At 40.9% G+C, this 14,358-nt stretch overlaps 1 protein-coding gene across 1 annotated transcript; it reads left to right on the forward strand.

The window, feature by feature from the left end:
- The first annotated feature begins 1,062 nt into the window (after positions 1–1,062).
- dnajc5ab (DnaJ (Hsp40) homolog, subfamily C, member 5ab) lies at positions 1,063–14,192 on the forward strand. The gene is made up of 5 exons (XM_028994930.1): positions 1,063–1,220; positions 9,176–9,320; positions 9,579–9,792; positions 9,929–10,100; positions 11,931–14,192. Exons 2-5 carry the CDS (start codon positions 9,211–9,213, stop codon positions 12,035–12,037), a joined length of 603 nt encoding a protein of 200 aa, XP_028850763.1. The 5' UTR covers positions 1,063–1,220; positions 9,176–9,210; the 3' UTR covers positions 12,038–14,192.
- The last annotated feature ends 166 nt before the right edge of the window (positions 14,193–14,358 follow it).

Genomic DNA, 14,358 nt, shown 5'->3' on the forward strand with positions numbered 1-14,358 from the left:
CTGTGAGGATTTGTTATGCCTGTTTTTTTTTTTTTTATAATAATAATAATTCCACAAACAAAATAGAACACTCTATCTGCTGATGTTTAAATTGGAGGGATGCATGGCAAGCACAAGACGCTCATGGATATTAAATTATATGATCTTGTATTTTGTATTTTGTTATTCGTAGCTATATTTCAAAATATCGCCGCTGTTGTCTTTAAATTATTTTACTGACGTTGTCAGACTGATTGTGTTTCCTACTTATAATCAGGTATATAATATTACGTTATACTTCACATACTACGTTGTTTTAACCACAGACTAACAATTGTGAATCTGGGGACAAAAGTAAGGGTCAAGGTGCTTATTTTGTTCAAAAACCCTTTTCAGTGTAAAAATGAATGCACGCATTCATGTAATTAGGCATTTGATATTTTTAAGCCAACGTCATGGAATATTATTTAAATATTTAAAATACTTTATATGATACCTATATTGAATTGCAAAACAACATTATAATTATTGTTCACAAACATAACAACGACAGCGGACATATGGGGGGCAAAACACAGGGAAACATAAGCAAATAGCGTCAGGATTAACTGTACAATACAAACATTATGAACCAGTTGATCTATCTTTAAAGGTTTCCCTCATTACACTGGCGAGTGCGTCAGAGCTCATGTTGCCACGTCGGTCTTAATTAAGCGACTGTAGGGGACGTTTCGAATATGTGTCTTAGTTCTTCTTTACAAATTTCATAAAGTGAAAAGAAAGTGAAAGTGGTTGTGAAACACTGCAGCACATCACACGGTGACACGACGAAATGTGTCCTCTGCTTTTAACCATCACCATTGGTGAGCAGTGGGCAGCCATGCCAAGCGCGGGGATTCTGATTACGGGTCCGTTTCTTTACCCGCTAGGCCACCACTGCCCCATTCGAGCTCAACAGACGTTATGGCTTTGTACATGTTTCTTTGTGCACATAGCTCCAACAACAGCGCATGTAATATATAATAATATAATAATGAGATTCGTCTCTGCAACCCGGCCGACGCCTTTTTCTCGCGAGACCTGGCAACCGTGAGCGTGACTCGTCTTGTCGTCGCCGCTGGCCGATCTTGAGGTCGGATCCACCACGAATGACTGCACGCCGCTCGTTGGGATGCGAGTGTAGCCGGGCGCCGCGTTTTTAGTCCAGCCCACGGTCTTCCCCCGCGCTCCAAGGCTACGCGGTGAGTCGGGAACAGGCGGCGTTGCCTTCAGCGCTTCGGCGTTCGCCGAGCGTTTATCTGGCCCGGGATTAAATGCCGAGGTCCTCGGCGGGGTTTAGCCTGCTAGCAGACCAACATGGGACCTGAATGAGGGGCGCAGATTGTAGGCGCCCCAGCTGTAAACCAGCTCCACGTCTCCGTATCGGCGTGGCGCCGCGTTGGGGAGCTATCGAACGCGCCGCCGGACCGGCGATCGGACTTTTGTTCGCGCTCGTTTCAGTCGGCTGCTGCCGCGGCTAGCCGAGATAATCCCGGGTTTTCTGATCCACCAATCTGGCCCGTGCCGGTTGGGGACGTCAAATTAAGATCGCGCTCTCCCCGCGGCCTTCCACGGAGTGAGCCATTATTGGGCGTTGTAATTATGGACATGATGGGAATTCATGTGGTTTACTGTGGACTGCTGTGTTGCCATTGATCTGTGTTGCTGTGTTGATCTTGTAATGGTGGTTGTCAGGTGTGTGTGTTCGAGGTGAAGATGCGTCTGTGTTATTCTACTGATTTGTAGAGGCATGGGTGTGACATCTCTTCAAGGATTCTGCATCCGTGTTGTTTAAAATATATTTACAATGCAAACATTTGTTGGTTTGGACCTTGATATTGGAGGTTTTTTCCATGCACTCTGTGTTTACCTGTTATTTTCTGTTATTTTCGACTTCTCTGTGAGATCATGTATCAGGAAGCTATGAATTTAAAATTTCTCAGCCTGTGACACAATGTATCTCACATGACTTCCTGGTTGTAGCAATAGTAGAGTTTTTGTGTGTGTGTGTGTGTGTGTGTGTTGCTGTTGTACAATAAAGTGAGAATCATGTGCTCTCTTCCTGACACCTCACTGTCAGAAACTGAACTGTCATTATCCGGCGTGACTCTGCGCTCCTTTTCCTTTACCACTGGGACCAGCTGTCGTCCCAGCACCTCCTTTTCTTCACACTTGAGGTTATTTTGTTGCAGGTTTTGTCACCTTACAAGATGCCCCCTTTTGTTACAGAGGAAGTAGACTAATTGCACTGAGCAGTGGTTGCCTATGTACGGGTGTCAGGGTGATGGGTTAAATGCAGAGGACAAATTTCACTGTGTGCACCGTGTGCTGTGCTGCTGTGTATCACATGTGACAATCACTTCACTTTCACTTATAGCAAATTAAGTTGAATTTCATGAACTTCTGTACAGTTATGTAAAAAAAGAAGAGCTGACTGCCTTTTCCTTCCTCCGTGCAGAAGTGTCATGCAGCAGCTGTATTTACTCTCGCTCTCTCAGCCTGCGTTATCAGGTTACGTGCCATTCAGTGGTCTTCAGAGGTTCAGGGCCTGTTGCTTGTTTGAGTGTATTCATTTTTTTTATTTTTAGCGCAAAATTCAACCAATTACAATCTAATTAACTCACATCATAATGCTCCTAAGAATGCAGTAGTGCACTACCAGTCAAAAGTTTGGATGCACCTACACTGCGGCAGTTATGGGGACAAAGATTCTGGCCATTCTTAAGGATGCAATGCAAAAACATATTTGTTGTATCAGGAGAAAGTGAAGTATATTTCATTAATCTGTATTTTCAGATTTTTTTTTTTTTTAACCTTCATGGCTGCTTTGTTCACTACATCATTGTCGTCTTCATCAAAAGCTGCCTCGTGTAATTCTCATTAACGTGAGTGAATGATAAGAAAATGTTCAGCATAAACTTTGAGGAACCATCCCTGTTGTCTAACTTGGTGGAGAGAAGGCAGAAGTGTAAGATTTTGCCATCACAGCAAAAGCTTCCTGCTTTGGAGAGACTTCAAATGTTCAACTTTTTTTTTTATTGCACAACCTTGTGTGTAATAAAAAAAAGTCCTGTGTCTTCAGTTTTGTTCTATAATGGAAACAAAAAAGCGAGACCCGTAAATGTTTAGGAGTGTACACATTTGGAATGGTAATGTACATTTTCTTTGTAGTCCTCACCGTGTCACCCTCTGCAGCGCTTGCTGTAGTCCGTCTGTGAGTGTTCGTGGCTGGCATGGTGGGGGTTAGCATTGGGGCTGTGTTCTGCCGGCCATCAGGCCGACCCACAGGCACGTCTTCCTGAAATGGCTTCAGATGCCCATGAAGGAACTGTATGAGTGTGTTTAGTGGAGTCTTTCCTCTCATGTGGATGCCCTTGTTTGAACACCCTGAAGTACATTTCTTTCAAAAACCATATCTGTCATGGAAATGTTGAACTGACCCACATTTGCCTTACCTACTGAGCTAATGTTTTGGTCTATTAGCTTTAAAATGAAGCCTATGCCATTACTTTTATTTCAAAACCATAATGTTATTAGAACATTTTGTTGTGTGCACCATGTGCTGTGCTTTAAAATGACAACCACTTCACTTTCAATTTATTTTCATCAAACACCAGGTCAGTAGAACCAGTCTATTAAAAAATTGGAGTGATTGTCAATGTGAAACACTGCAGCACCGCACACGGTGAACACAACGAGTGTGTGGTGTTGGTACTTTGCTCAGTGGCACCTTGGTGGCTTGGGATTCAAACCGGCAATCTTCCGATTATGGGTCCGCTGACTTACGCGCTAGGCCATCCACTGCCCTGGTGAACTGGTTCTACTGGACTGGTTTGGAGTTGATAAAGTGAAGGTGAAGTGATTGTCATTGTGAGACACTGCAGCACAGCACACCGTGACACAACAAAATGTGTCCTACGTTGACCATCGCCCTTAGTGAGCAGTGGGCAGCCATGACCGTGGGCGCCCGGGGAGCAGTGTGTGCGCTTTGCTCAGTGACACCTTGGCGGCTCGGGATTCGAACTCTCAGTGCTGAAATGTTCAGCTTCGGCAAAGAAGTCAAAAGATGAAGCTGAGAGAGGAAAAATGTGTGAAGGTGTGTCGTGATACTGCAGCATTGCCTCCTGTGGATCACAGGCAACAAGACCACCCCACTGAGTTTGGGCTCTGGATGTTTGACGACACGCCCATGTGCACAAGCTAGTCCTCTTGTTCCACACTGTTAGCTTCTGGCATGTTCCATTGGAATGTGGAGGGGCTTCACCAGCCAGGTGTGGAATTACTCATCTGAGGTCACCGTGCGACACCCCGTAGCGCCAGGTTTGCACGGGTATTGATTCTTGCCTCAGATTGCTTTCGTCGTGTTTCTCATGCTGCGGCTTTAATTATTCCGTCCGAGTCTTTGTTTCTCCTTTGGTTCACTCTCATAATTGATTTTCCTTTGATTGTACGTATCTTCGTTTTGTCCTTTGGTTAATTGAAGGACTGTTGAGTGGAGGGACGGTTGCAGGTGACTACTGGGACACTAAAGCAGGTCACTCAGCTCAAAGGTCACAGCACCGGCCATCTTGACACTTAATCTGCACATTTAGAACTGGAGAAACTATTTTCACATTGACTGCTTTTAAAATATCCTCCATTGTGATAAACAGCCATGACAATATGGGAACTGGGACTGAAATTGTGATAATCCAACCTGCAACACAAGCAAACCATGAAATCATTATTGTGCTTTTAATATATTAAAGTAAGTTCTACATCTGTGTTTTTTGTTTTTTTTTTATTCAGGCATATTCTCAGAGAGGCATGGGAATGGTTTGGAATGTCCCTGATCAGAAAGTCACTAATCAGAATCCTTGAATTAAGGATGATTAGTTATCTGCATGATTTGTTCATTAATGGCCGAAGTCCTGATTAGAGATCATATTTGTTTGTTGATTTCTCTGAAATCTGAACCATGATTTCTGATTCAGATATTACATTTACAGCATTTATCAGACGCCCTTATCCAGAGCGACTTATAATCAGTAGTTACAGGGACAGTCCCCCCCTGGAGCAACTTAGGGTTAAGTGTCTTGCTTAGGGACACAATGGTAGTAAGTGAGATTTGGGGTTTTCTGGTTCATGGGCGAGTGTGTTACCCACTAGGCTACTACCACCCTAGTAGCCTTAAAAACCATGGTTTAAACATGCGACTTAGAAATAATTACACAACTAATATTTCAGTATTTCAAATTGAACTTTAACCACTTAATGGAACTTGGTAGAAGGTTTGAATGTTGTAAGTGTTTTAAATAGTTCATATATAGGAACTCTGAAATAAAATTATGAAGTAAACAATCCAGAATCCAAAAAACATTGTTTGTTTCTGCAGACCCTGTGTTTCCTTATCATATCTGATTATAGGTAGTACAGGTGACTGGTTAGTAGTCATATTGTTGCTCAGAATAAGTAAATACCATATAAGCAATCGGAACCACATGTCTGTTGAGGTAAGACCCCCCTTTTTTTTTTAGGTGCAGGTTGTATGATGGAAAGGCTGATGTGGTTAAGTTTAAGTTAGAGTTTGACTGCAAGAAGTAAAATAGTTGTTGGACTCTGTTCAGTCAGGTTGAAGTAACACTAACAGCCTTCTAAATGTTAAATGTTAACTTAATAGTTAATAATTTTCATCTCATTAAATTAACAGAGCACCACAATTATCATTCAACCCCGCTGTCTTTTAAAGTGTCCCTGTACATTAACAACATGGAGAGCTGCCTTAGAGCATTTCCAAGCCTAAAGACTTAGTGTCCATATGGTGTGTGTGTCTGTGTGTGTGCGGGGAAACCCAGTGAGTAATCTGGTTTAATGAAAGCCTGGAATACAGCCCTTCTGCCTACACACACACACATACACACACTCTCTGGGCAAATGACGGAATTTTTCTGCATTTCAGTATCATCAGTATGATTGTTTCTGGAAGGGCCCAAACCGAAAATGAAGTAGAAGAGGATTACATTTTACAATTACGTGTACGGCATTTGGCAGACACCCTTATCTAGAGTGACTTGCTTTCAGCACTAGCGTGCTGGTTAAAATCAGGTTACAATCAGTGAAATTAATCAGTTCTGGTTCACCAGGACCCTTAACCATGAATACAATCATTCTATGCACTCTGTTGTAGTTTTTCTTAAATAAATCCGATTACCAGAAGAGTTTACGAGTTAGTCTAAGTATTGTCTGAAGAGGAAGGTCTTCTGTTCATTCCACCCTCTCAAGCCAAGACAGCGAAGTGATCAGGATGACTATTTTTGGTTGCCACGATTGAATAAAGATCGTCTGTGATATTTACATGTGAACAGCATGCTCTGCTGCATATCAAATCTCTAGTCAGCCAGCCACCAGGGGGCGAATGAAGGCAGCGGCAACCTCACATTGTGCCAGAGTGAGACGTAATGTCAGGACCAGTAGCATAGATATATATATACAGATATATACAGCAAAAAATTCTGCCTCTCAGGATGCGTCAATACCGCCATCATATTTGGACGGGGTTCAAAGCTCATTTGGCCATGCTTCTCTGAATCAATACATAACATTTCATAAGGAAGATTTTATTTGATCACGTTATTCATGTTACAGGCCAGCTTCTGTGCTGGCACCCCTTTATATTGTGTAATTACTTCATTGCCTATAATTCTTGACAAAAGGCTTCTGTTTATGCACCTGCCCTGTCTGTAGTTATTGTTTTCCCAAATATGCAGGTAAATGGATGTTCATGTTTCATATTAAATATTTTTAAAAATTGTATTTTAGTGACCTGCTTTCGGTCATCTCTTAAGCCAGAAAATGTTTCTGTTCCTTGACATATGTGCCTTTTCTGCATAGGCTTCTTCTTTTTTTTTTTTTTTATTCTTCTTCATTTGTTTGCACTCCATTGTACTCTGCAATTGCTATTTATTTTTTGATAGGCCTTTGTCTTGGGTAAATTTAATTTTAATGCCTTGTTCACCTATTGTTTAAAATAGAACATGCAATAAAATGTTTAACCTAAAGCAGGGGTGTCAAAGTCAAATGGACAGGGGGCTAAATGAAAAATTTAGGAACAAGCCAAGGGCTTGGACTGATCGAATGTTCATTGAAATAAAAATAAAATGACCACATATAGTCTAGTGATCCCCATTAAACAGTCTGAAAACCTAAAAATATATTACTATATGATCAAATAAATAAATAATTTCTTATGGCTCTGTCAGTAAATTTTAATTTTTAACAGGGACAAAAGCTTTATGTAAAAATCCTGAAAAACATGAACATTAAATGAATGAAGCGGTATTATTCTAGGCACCATCAGTATTACTTCTCAGGGAAATAGTAAAAATGGCCTAAATTTACTTCAAAGAAATAAATAATATCAGCAATTTTCTATAATTCACTCAACTGAAATATTTTTTAAAACAAATTGGATTGAAATACAATAATAAAGTGCAAAAATCTATCAACATGAAACATTTTTTTTCTTCAAGGAAAAGTCACATGTGGTGTGAAAACAAATATTTCACTTTTAAACTTTAACTGAGAAAAAAACATGAATATGAAAGGAACATCCATTTACCTGCTTATTTGGAAAACTGTCTAGTGCCCTAAGACAGGGCAGGTCCATACACACAGGCGTCTTGTATAGATTTTATAGGCCGTGAGCCGCAATGTACACAGGTGCCAGTACAGAAGCTGGGTCTTTCCTGTAGGGTGAAAGTGAAGTGATTGTCATTGTGAAACACTGCAGCACAGCACACGGTGACACAACGAAATGTGTCCTCTGTATTTAACAATCATCCTTAGTGAGCAGTGGGCAGCCATGAAGGGATGGTCCTTTGCTCAGTGGCACCTTGGCAGCTTGGGAGGTGAGAAAACAGAGTCTCTGTGTCATGAATAACATTATTTGTCAAACTTTTCGTAACATACAAACGATAAAATAAAATGTAGCACCTTCACTGCTGCTGACGTAAAAGGAGCGTGGTTGAATGAGCTTCGTCCCTTTATGTTGGCGGTTTTGATGCATGCTGAGAGGCTGAATGCAACATCTAATGTTTGTCTATGGGGTGGTGCTGCCCCATGTTTGGCTTTGTAGAATCCGATGCGGTCAGCTACTGGGAGCCTGTGGTGGGAGCGTAGCAGTGGGGTGCTGTGGGGAAGGTCAAACCCCTGTCACTCTGCTGCATTCTGTATTAGTTGGAGAGACATGCTAGAAGAGAGTTACGGTAGTCCAGTTGTTAAGATTAGTAGGGGATGAAACAAAGATTGGGACTTTGGATTGGATGCAAAATGGAGCCTTCCCCTCCTGTGTCTCTCCCTCGGCAGACATTAGCCTGCGTTAACCCAACGTTATTTCCAGCACATGTGACCTAGAGACTCCTCCCCAACCCCTTCCAGCCACTGCCACAACACAGGCATGGCGTCGCTCCCCTAATCCCCTAATTTCACTTGACAGTGGTATTAAGACACCCAGGTTGGGGGTTGATGGTCCCAGGCTACGTGATTGGAAGCAGAAGAAGTATGAAGGAGATGGGCGGGGCTATTTGCAAGAATTGATTAAAAGCCTTTTAACTAAGTGGCTGAAGAGCGATCTTGTAGCCATCTTGAGATAATGAAGAGGAGGAATGAACTGTGAGAGGATTCATTAGCTCATTTCTTCTGATCCGAGCCATTTACAGAGGTAACGTGTGAGTGGTAATCTCAGGTTCAAGGGTCAGTTACTGTCTTGGCTTGATGCATGCTTGATCTAAATAAATCAGTCTTTAAATGGGGAAAAAAAATGGTCCTGTCTGGTGTGAGGAGCGTGCCGTGGTGGAATGGAATATCTAAAAACAAGATATCCTGCACCTAATCTGCAAACTGGAGATAAACTGGATGTAGTTATAGGTTTCTCGGGTTGGATTGTAGTGGTTTTTGTTCCCCCCTCTCTTTTTAAGAGTTTAATTTTAAATGCTCATGGGTTAGTATCGGTTGTTGATTCCATCGTGGTTCTGAGCCAACGTTCCACAGTTTAATGAAATGTAGATGGAAGTAGAGGGCACAAAGTATATGAACAAATAATTAAATATCCGACAGTGCAGGTGGCATAATGGTTTGTGGAACAATGAAATAACCATCTACTGTTCTTTTTGTCTCTCAGAGTCAGGCTGTTTTTGACCAGTGAGAGAGGGAGAGATGGCAGACCAGCAAAGGCAGCGCACTCTCTCTACGTCAGGCGAGAGTCTCTATCAAGTGCTCGGAGTGGACAAGAACGCTGCTCCTGAGGACATAAAAAAATGCTACAGGTAAAGGCATATCCGATGATACCCCTCCCTGATATACATTCTCATGCAGAGAACACATCGGGAATTTTGTCGGGTGGTTGAAAAAAGGAGCTTACTGCTGCTGTTATTTGTATTATGGTGAAATTTGAATTTCCACAAGGTGGCAGCAGTGAGTCATAAAGGCAAACTGGCATTGAAAAAGTAGAGTTGAGGTTATCTTTTCACTTCCACTTCATTAATGTAATCTAAAATGTGATGGATTTACTTCTTTTCCCACAGAAAACTGGCCTTGAAATTCCATCCTGACAAAAACCCAGACAACCCAGAGGCAGCAGACAAGTTTAAGGAGATCAACAATGCCCACGCCATCTTAAATGACCCTACAAAGCGCAATATTTATGACAAGTATGGCTCTCTTGGCCTCTACGTGGCCGAGCAGTTTGGAGAAGAGAACGTCAACACCTACTTTGTCCTCTCAAGCTGGTGGGCCAAGGTGAGAGCTTGTCAGACTTAATGTCCATTTTTTATTACTTGTTCAAAACTGGTTTGCAGTTTTGTTTATTATTATTATTATTTTAAATACATAAATTCACCCACTCTGCCTGTCTTTTTTTTTTCCCCCCTTTCAGGCTCTGTTCATTTTTTGTGGTGTGGCCACTGGCTGCTACTTTTGCTGCTGCCTGTGCTGTTGCTGCAACTGCTGCTGTGGGAAGTGTAAACCCCACCCACCCAGGGATCTGGATCCCGAATTCTATGTGTCACCTGAGGACCTCGAGGCCCAGATGCAGTCTGATGAGCGAGGTCAGGAGGGATGTGTGATACAGGGATGTGTTTCATGAAAGGCTTTTTGGGTTAATAAAACATTGTTCATTGTTTTTAGTATCTACAAATGGCCCTTTCTATTGGAATTGGCAATTGAAGAAATAGAAAGAATCAGGTTACAGGTCTTAAAATTACTGCAGACCCAATAAATCAAATGAAACAAGTAATTCTGCCAGTAATTCGTGGTCACTGCACAATTCCTGGTTTACTAAGTTTACAAACAGCGTGCCTTTTTGGTGTCCTGTGCAAGAGCACCCCCCTGCGCCAAAGAATCCACGGACACTGACAATTCTCAGGCGCTACGCTGGATCTCCATCTTCCCAACGTGGCTGTGAAAATGTTGGCAGGTTCAGGCTCATTTTCTATCACTGATTTTAGTGGGTCTCTGTTCGGGTCGGGCCTGTGCGGTAAATGAGCGGTCAGTGTTGCTAGATCCTAAATTTTGAAGTATCGTACCAGCAGCTAAAAATTACCGCATTTTGAGAGAAGTTATTGTACACACACAATTTCCATTCTGACATTGCTCAGAAAACATATTTTCATAGACTGTGTATATTATAGTAAATGAACTTTTACCTACACTGAATATCATTTACGCATCGCAACAGCAACAGAAAGCTTCATTGTTAGTGCTAGCTACAGGCTTTAACCACCCGGTAAAACTGGGGTCTTTCTCCCATTAATTTCTGTAAGGCTGATGGCGATGATGCATATGCTTACACTTTGCGTTTTCCATAACAGCAGTTCAGCCATGCAAATCCACGATTTAACCACTCATCATTGTTTACTTTGTGCATCACCACGTGTTACATCTTACATTGATTGACTGCCCATAAACATTCAGATGATCTTGTCTTGCAAATGAAATAACTTGGCCCTAAAATGAAGGGGTAAAGTTATTCAAAATAGAATTATTGGTATTATTACATCATACAGAGGGTAAAATTATGGTAAAAATATGATTATAATCATACGTGTGGCAACACGGGCCGTCAGCAAACACAAACCTCCAGTCTATTGTTCCTATCTTTTCTGTGTGATTCGCTGCTTAAATTTGTTTCAGTGATTGGTAAAAGTTTTGCATGTTGTAAATTAGTTTTATTATGAAATGTTCTTTTGATTTGTAAATCTTGACCACCACTGTCAGGTGATGTGTTTTTAATCGTCACGATAAAGATGCGAAAATGGATGCTGATGAGGTGAAACGGAGGCTAGCTTGGGGTGATTTATTTTTTAAACCTTAAACATTTCCATCTTTATCTAGCGCTTGTAGCGTGTGGCTTTTAAACGCTGTGCTTGTCTGGTTGACCTCGGGCTGGGTCAGGCCAAAAAAGTACCTCACAACAGCCGCAGAAGATATTCCACCGTCAGTGACTGATTGTGTGGCTAATTTGCCCATGATGCCTGTGATGCCACCACTATCCATGATGCCACGATTGAATTGATCAAATAATAAGATATTAATATATTAATTATATGTTAATAATATATGAAATAATATTGTATTTTATAAGTGCATCTGGACCTCAGTGTGATGGCTGAGAAAGTCTCTGGCCCTTGGACAAATGTAGTTGATGACACCAGTGCAGGGTCTTAAATTTGATGAAATTGGCCTTAAAGGTATTAAGAATTCTTAATCCTGCAGAAACCCATAATAAGTGTGTGATAAAGGTTTTAGCTTTAAACTTTACTATGTTAGGTCATGACAAGCAGTGTCGACCACCCCTGGGGTAAAGTTTAGGTGCCCAGAACTAGAATTGTTGCATTGCCATCCACATTGTGGTATAAAATCCCTCTTTTCCCCTCCAGACGGTTCTGATCCAATCGTGATGCAGCCATCCTCCGCCACAGAAACCACGCAGCTGAAAGCGGACAGTCATCACACCAGCTACCGAACCGACACAGGCTACAACTAGAGCCCCTCATCAGCCCTGTCCCAGGCCTCCACCCCTCTCTACTCCACCCGGGACCATCTGACAAACTGGGGACACAAGGACTGGAGAAGCCAATTACCTACTGGAAATGCTGAATGTGTTGGTTTGAATTGAAGGATCAGGAAAATGAAATTACAGCATTCCTGCACAAAAAGTAGCAGGCTTCAAAGCAGAAAGGTTTTTTTTTTAGTCATGTACATATGTGTGTGTACACACACACACACACACACGTTGTTTTGTTGTTTTTGAGTCTTTTTAAGCGTAGTTCATTACACAACCCAAGTTTGCTTTAAGAAAGACAGTAGTCTTTCAGCGTGTCTATATGTTATGATGTCATTTTGTATCTTCATGTCACTCTCTTCTTTTAGCTCTTGTGCACAGTAAGAGTGATCCATGTCCTGTTAACTCCTGCATTTGCTGCATATCTTTTCTTTAAATCAATATCTCAAGGAGCTTGTTGTGCCAACAAGCTCCTTAGTCTGTCCCAACAACATTTTATTCAGGCTCATTTATTACTGAATAATCATGAGGTTACTGTTTGCAGACAGCATGTCAGTGGAGGGCCGGGCAGTTATGTGCACACACGTCTGCTGTGAATATCTTGGACACTGTATACAAAATTTTCAAAACTGAAGGATGACTAGCAATGATTAAACATTTATAAGTGTATTTTTCTGTCTGTATTCAGATAAAGTGAAGGAATATGTGTAGTTCTGGCACAGTTGGCACAATGGGCTCAGTGGGTGTCCCACCTCACCTCCCCCCCCGGTTGTGTTTTCTTGTACAGTCCCTGGGCATCTGATGGCTGTAACCTCTCATACAGCGTCATACTGCATGTGCGTGTGTTGAAGAAGTCCCTATCTCAGGTGCAGTGATAAACAGAAGACTAGAAAATGACTATATACTGTCTGTCACCATGGCAACAGTTGCTTCTCTGTACCATGTCGACATGCACCTAAAGTAGGCAGGGAGGCTTTATGCAAATTGTAGCTTTATAAGGCTACAGCTCGTCAGTCTTTTGAATAACTGGATTTCTTAATCAGCCAAATGAAATAGAAAATATAGACTAAACTGCTGGTAACCAATCAAACTCTTAACCTTTGACCTAAATACCTTAGAGTGGTTCCTTAAGGTTACATGTACTGTAGTTTTTATACTAATATTTCCCATTTTCTTCTTCGTTCAATATCCTTATCCTAATTATGGTTAATTTGGCTCTTGATTTGGACTGATGTCTCTTTTACACATGCTGTGATGTAAACAGTATTACATTTTATATGCATTGTGCATTATCATCCACATTCTCGCTCTGTCCTCAAATGAATTCTGTTGTTTTGATTTGTTTGTTTCTTCTGGTTATTTATGGTCAACCATGCAAAATCCATTGAATGATTATTTTTAGGTCGCTAATCAGATTCCACAACAGCTGAGGACCTCTGTCTGTGCGGTTAAACGTTTCTAACTCTTATCCTAGATGGTCCTGTGTGTGTGTGTGTGTGTGTGTGTGTGTGTCTGCAGCCTTTTATTCCCCTGTGTCCTGTGTTAGACTTTCTATCTTTGGTTTCCTTGTTCTATTGTTTCTTTTACTCGTACCTTTACTTATTTTAAGTGAGTATGAAAGATTATTGGCAGGCTTAAGGCATCATTCTGTAGTCTTGTACTCACGCGTTGATCACAATCAATTTTACTTTATTTTAACTAATCAAATAACATCTTCACAAAGAGGCTTTTACATCTTTGTGTTTAGTTTTATAACTAATGGATCTACTGGATCATATTGACTAAGGGAAATGTTAAAAAAATGTCAATGTGTATTTTCCCCAGCCCTTTTGATTTGGATTGATTTTTTTTTGTCAATTAGACATTGAAGTAGATGCAGAAAGTCTGTGTGAATGTGTATGTACAAAGCATACTAGAATAATTTAGTGGGACATAGATGAGTAAAATGATGGTTAATATGATTTTGTTCTATTTATTTTTGTTATGTTTTTAATAAATGATTAGTTAAACAGTGTGTAATAAAATACAGTTTGTGAGGGTAAGTATTTTTATGTTGTAGCATGTTGACTGTGTTTCTGAGAGAAAACCGAGTATTTTATTTTATCTGCTGTTATAAAATAAATGTTCTTTAAACTCCTCCTGCCTCCTGTCTTTTTCTCAATTAATATAACGATAATCTGACTTGGCTAATATAATATATAGATTTTATTTATTAAATGTGCAAAAACGTTTTTAGGATGGGTGATAACCCAAAATGATCAATTGGTTTTTGTTATGATGTCTTATGTATTCTCATGTAATTT

This window comes from Denticeps clupeoides, chromosome 10, assembly GCF_900700375.1.
Source record: "Denticeps clupeoides chromosome 10, fDenClu1.1, whole genome shotgun sequence".
Lineage (NCBI taxonomy): Eukaryota > Metazoa > Chordata > Actinopteri > Clupeiformes > Denticipitidae > Denticeps > Denticeps clupeoides.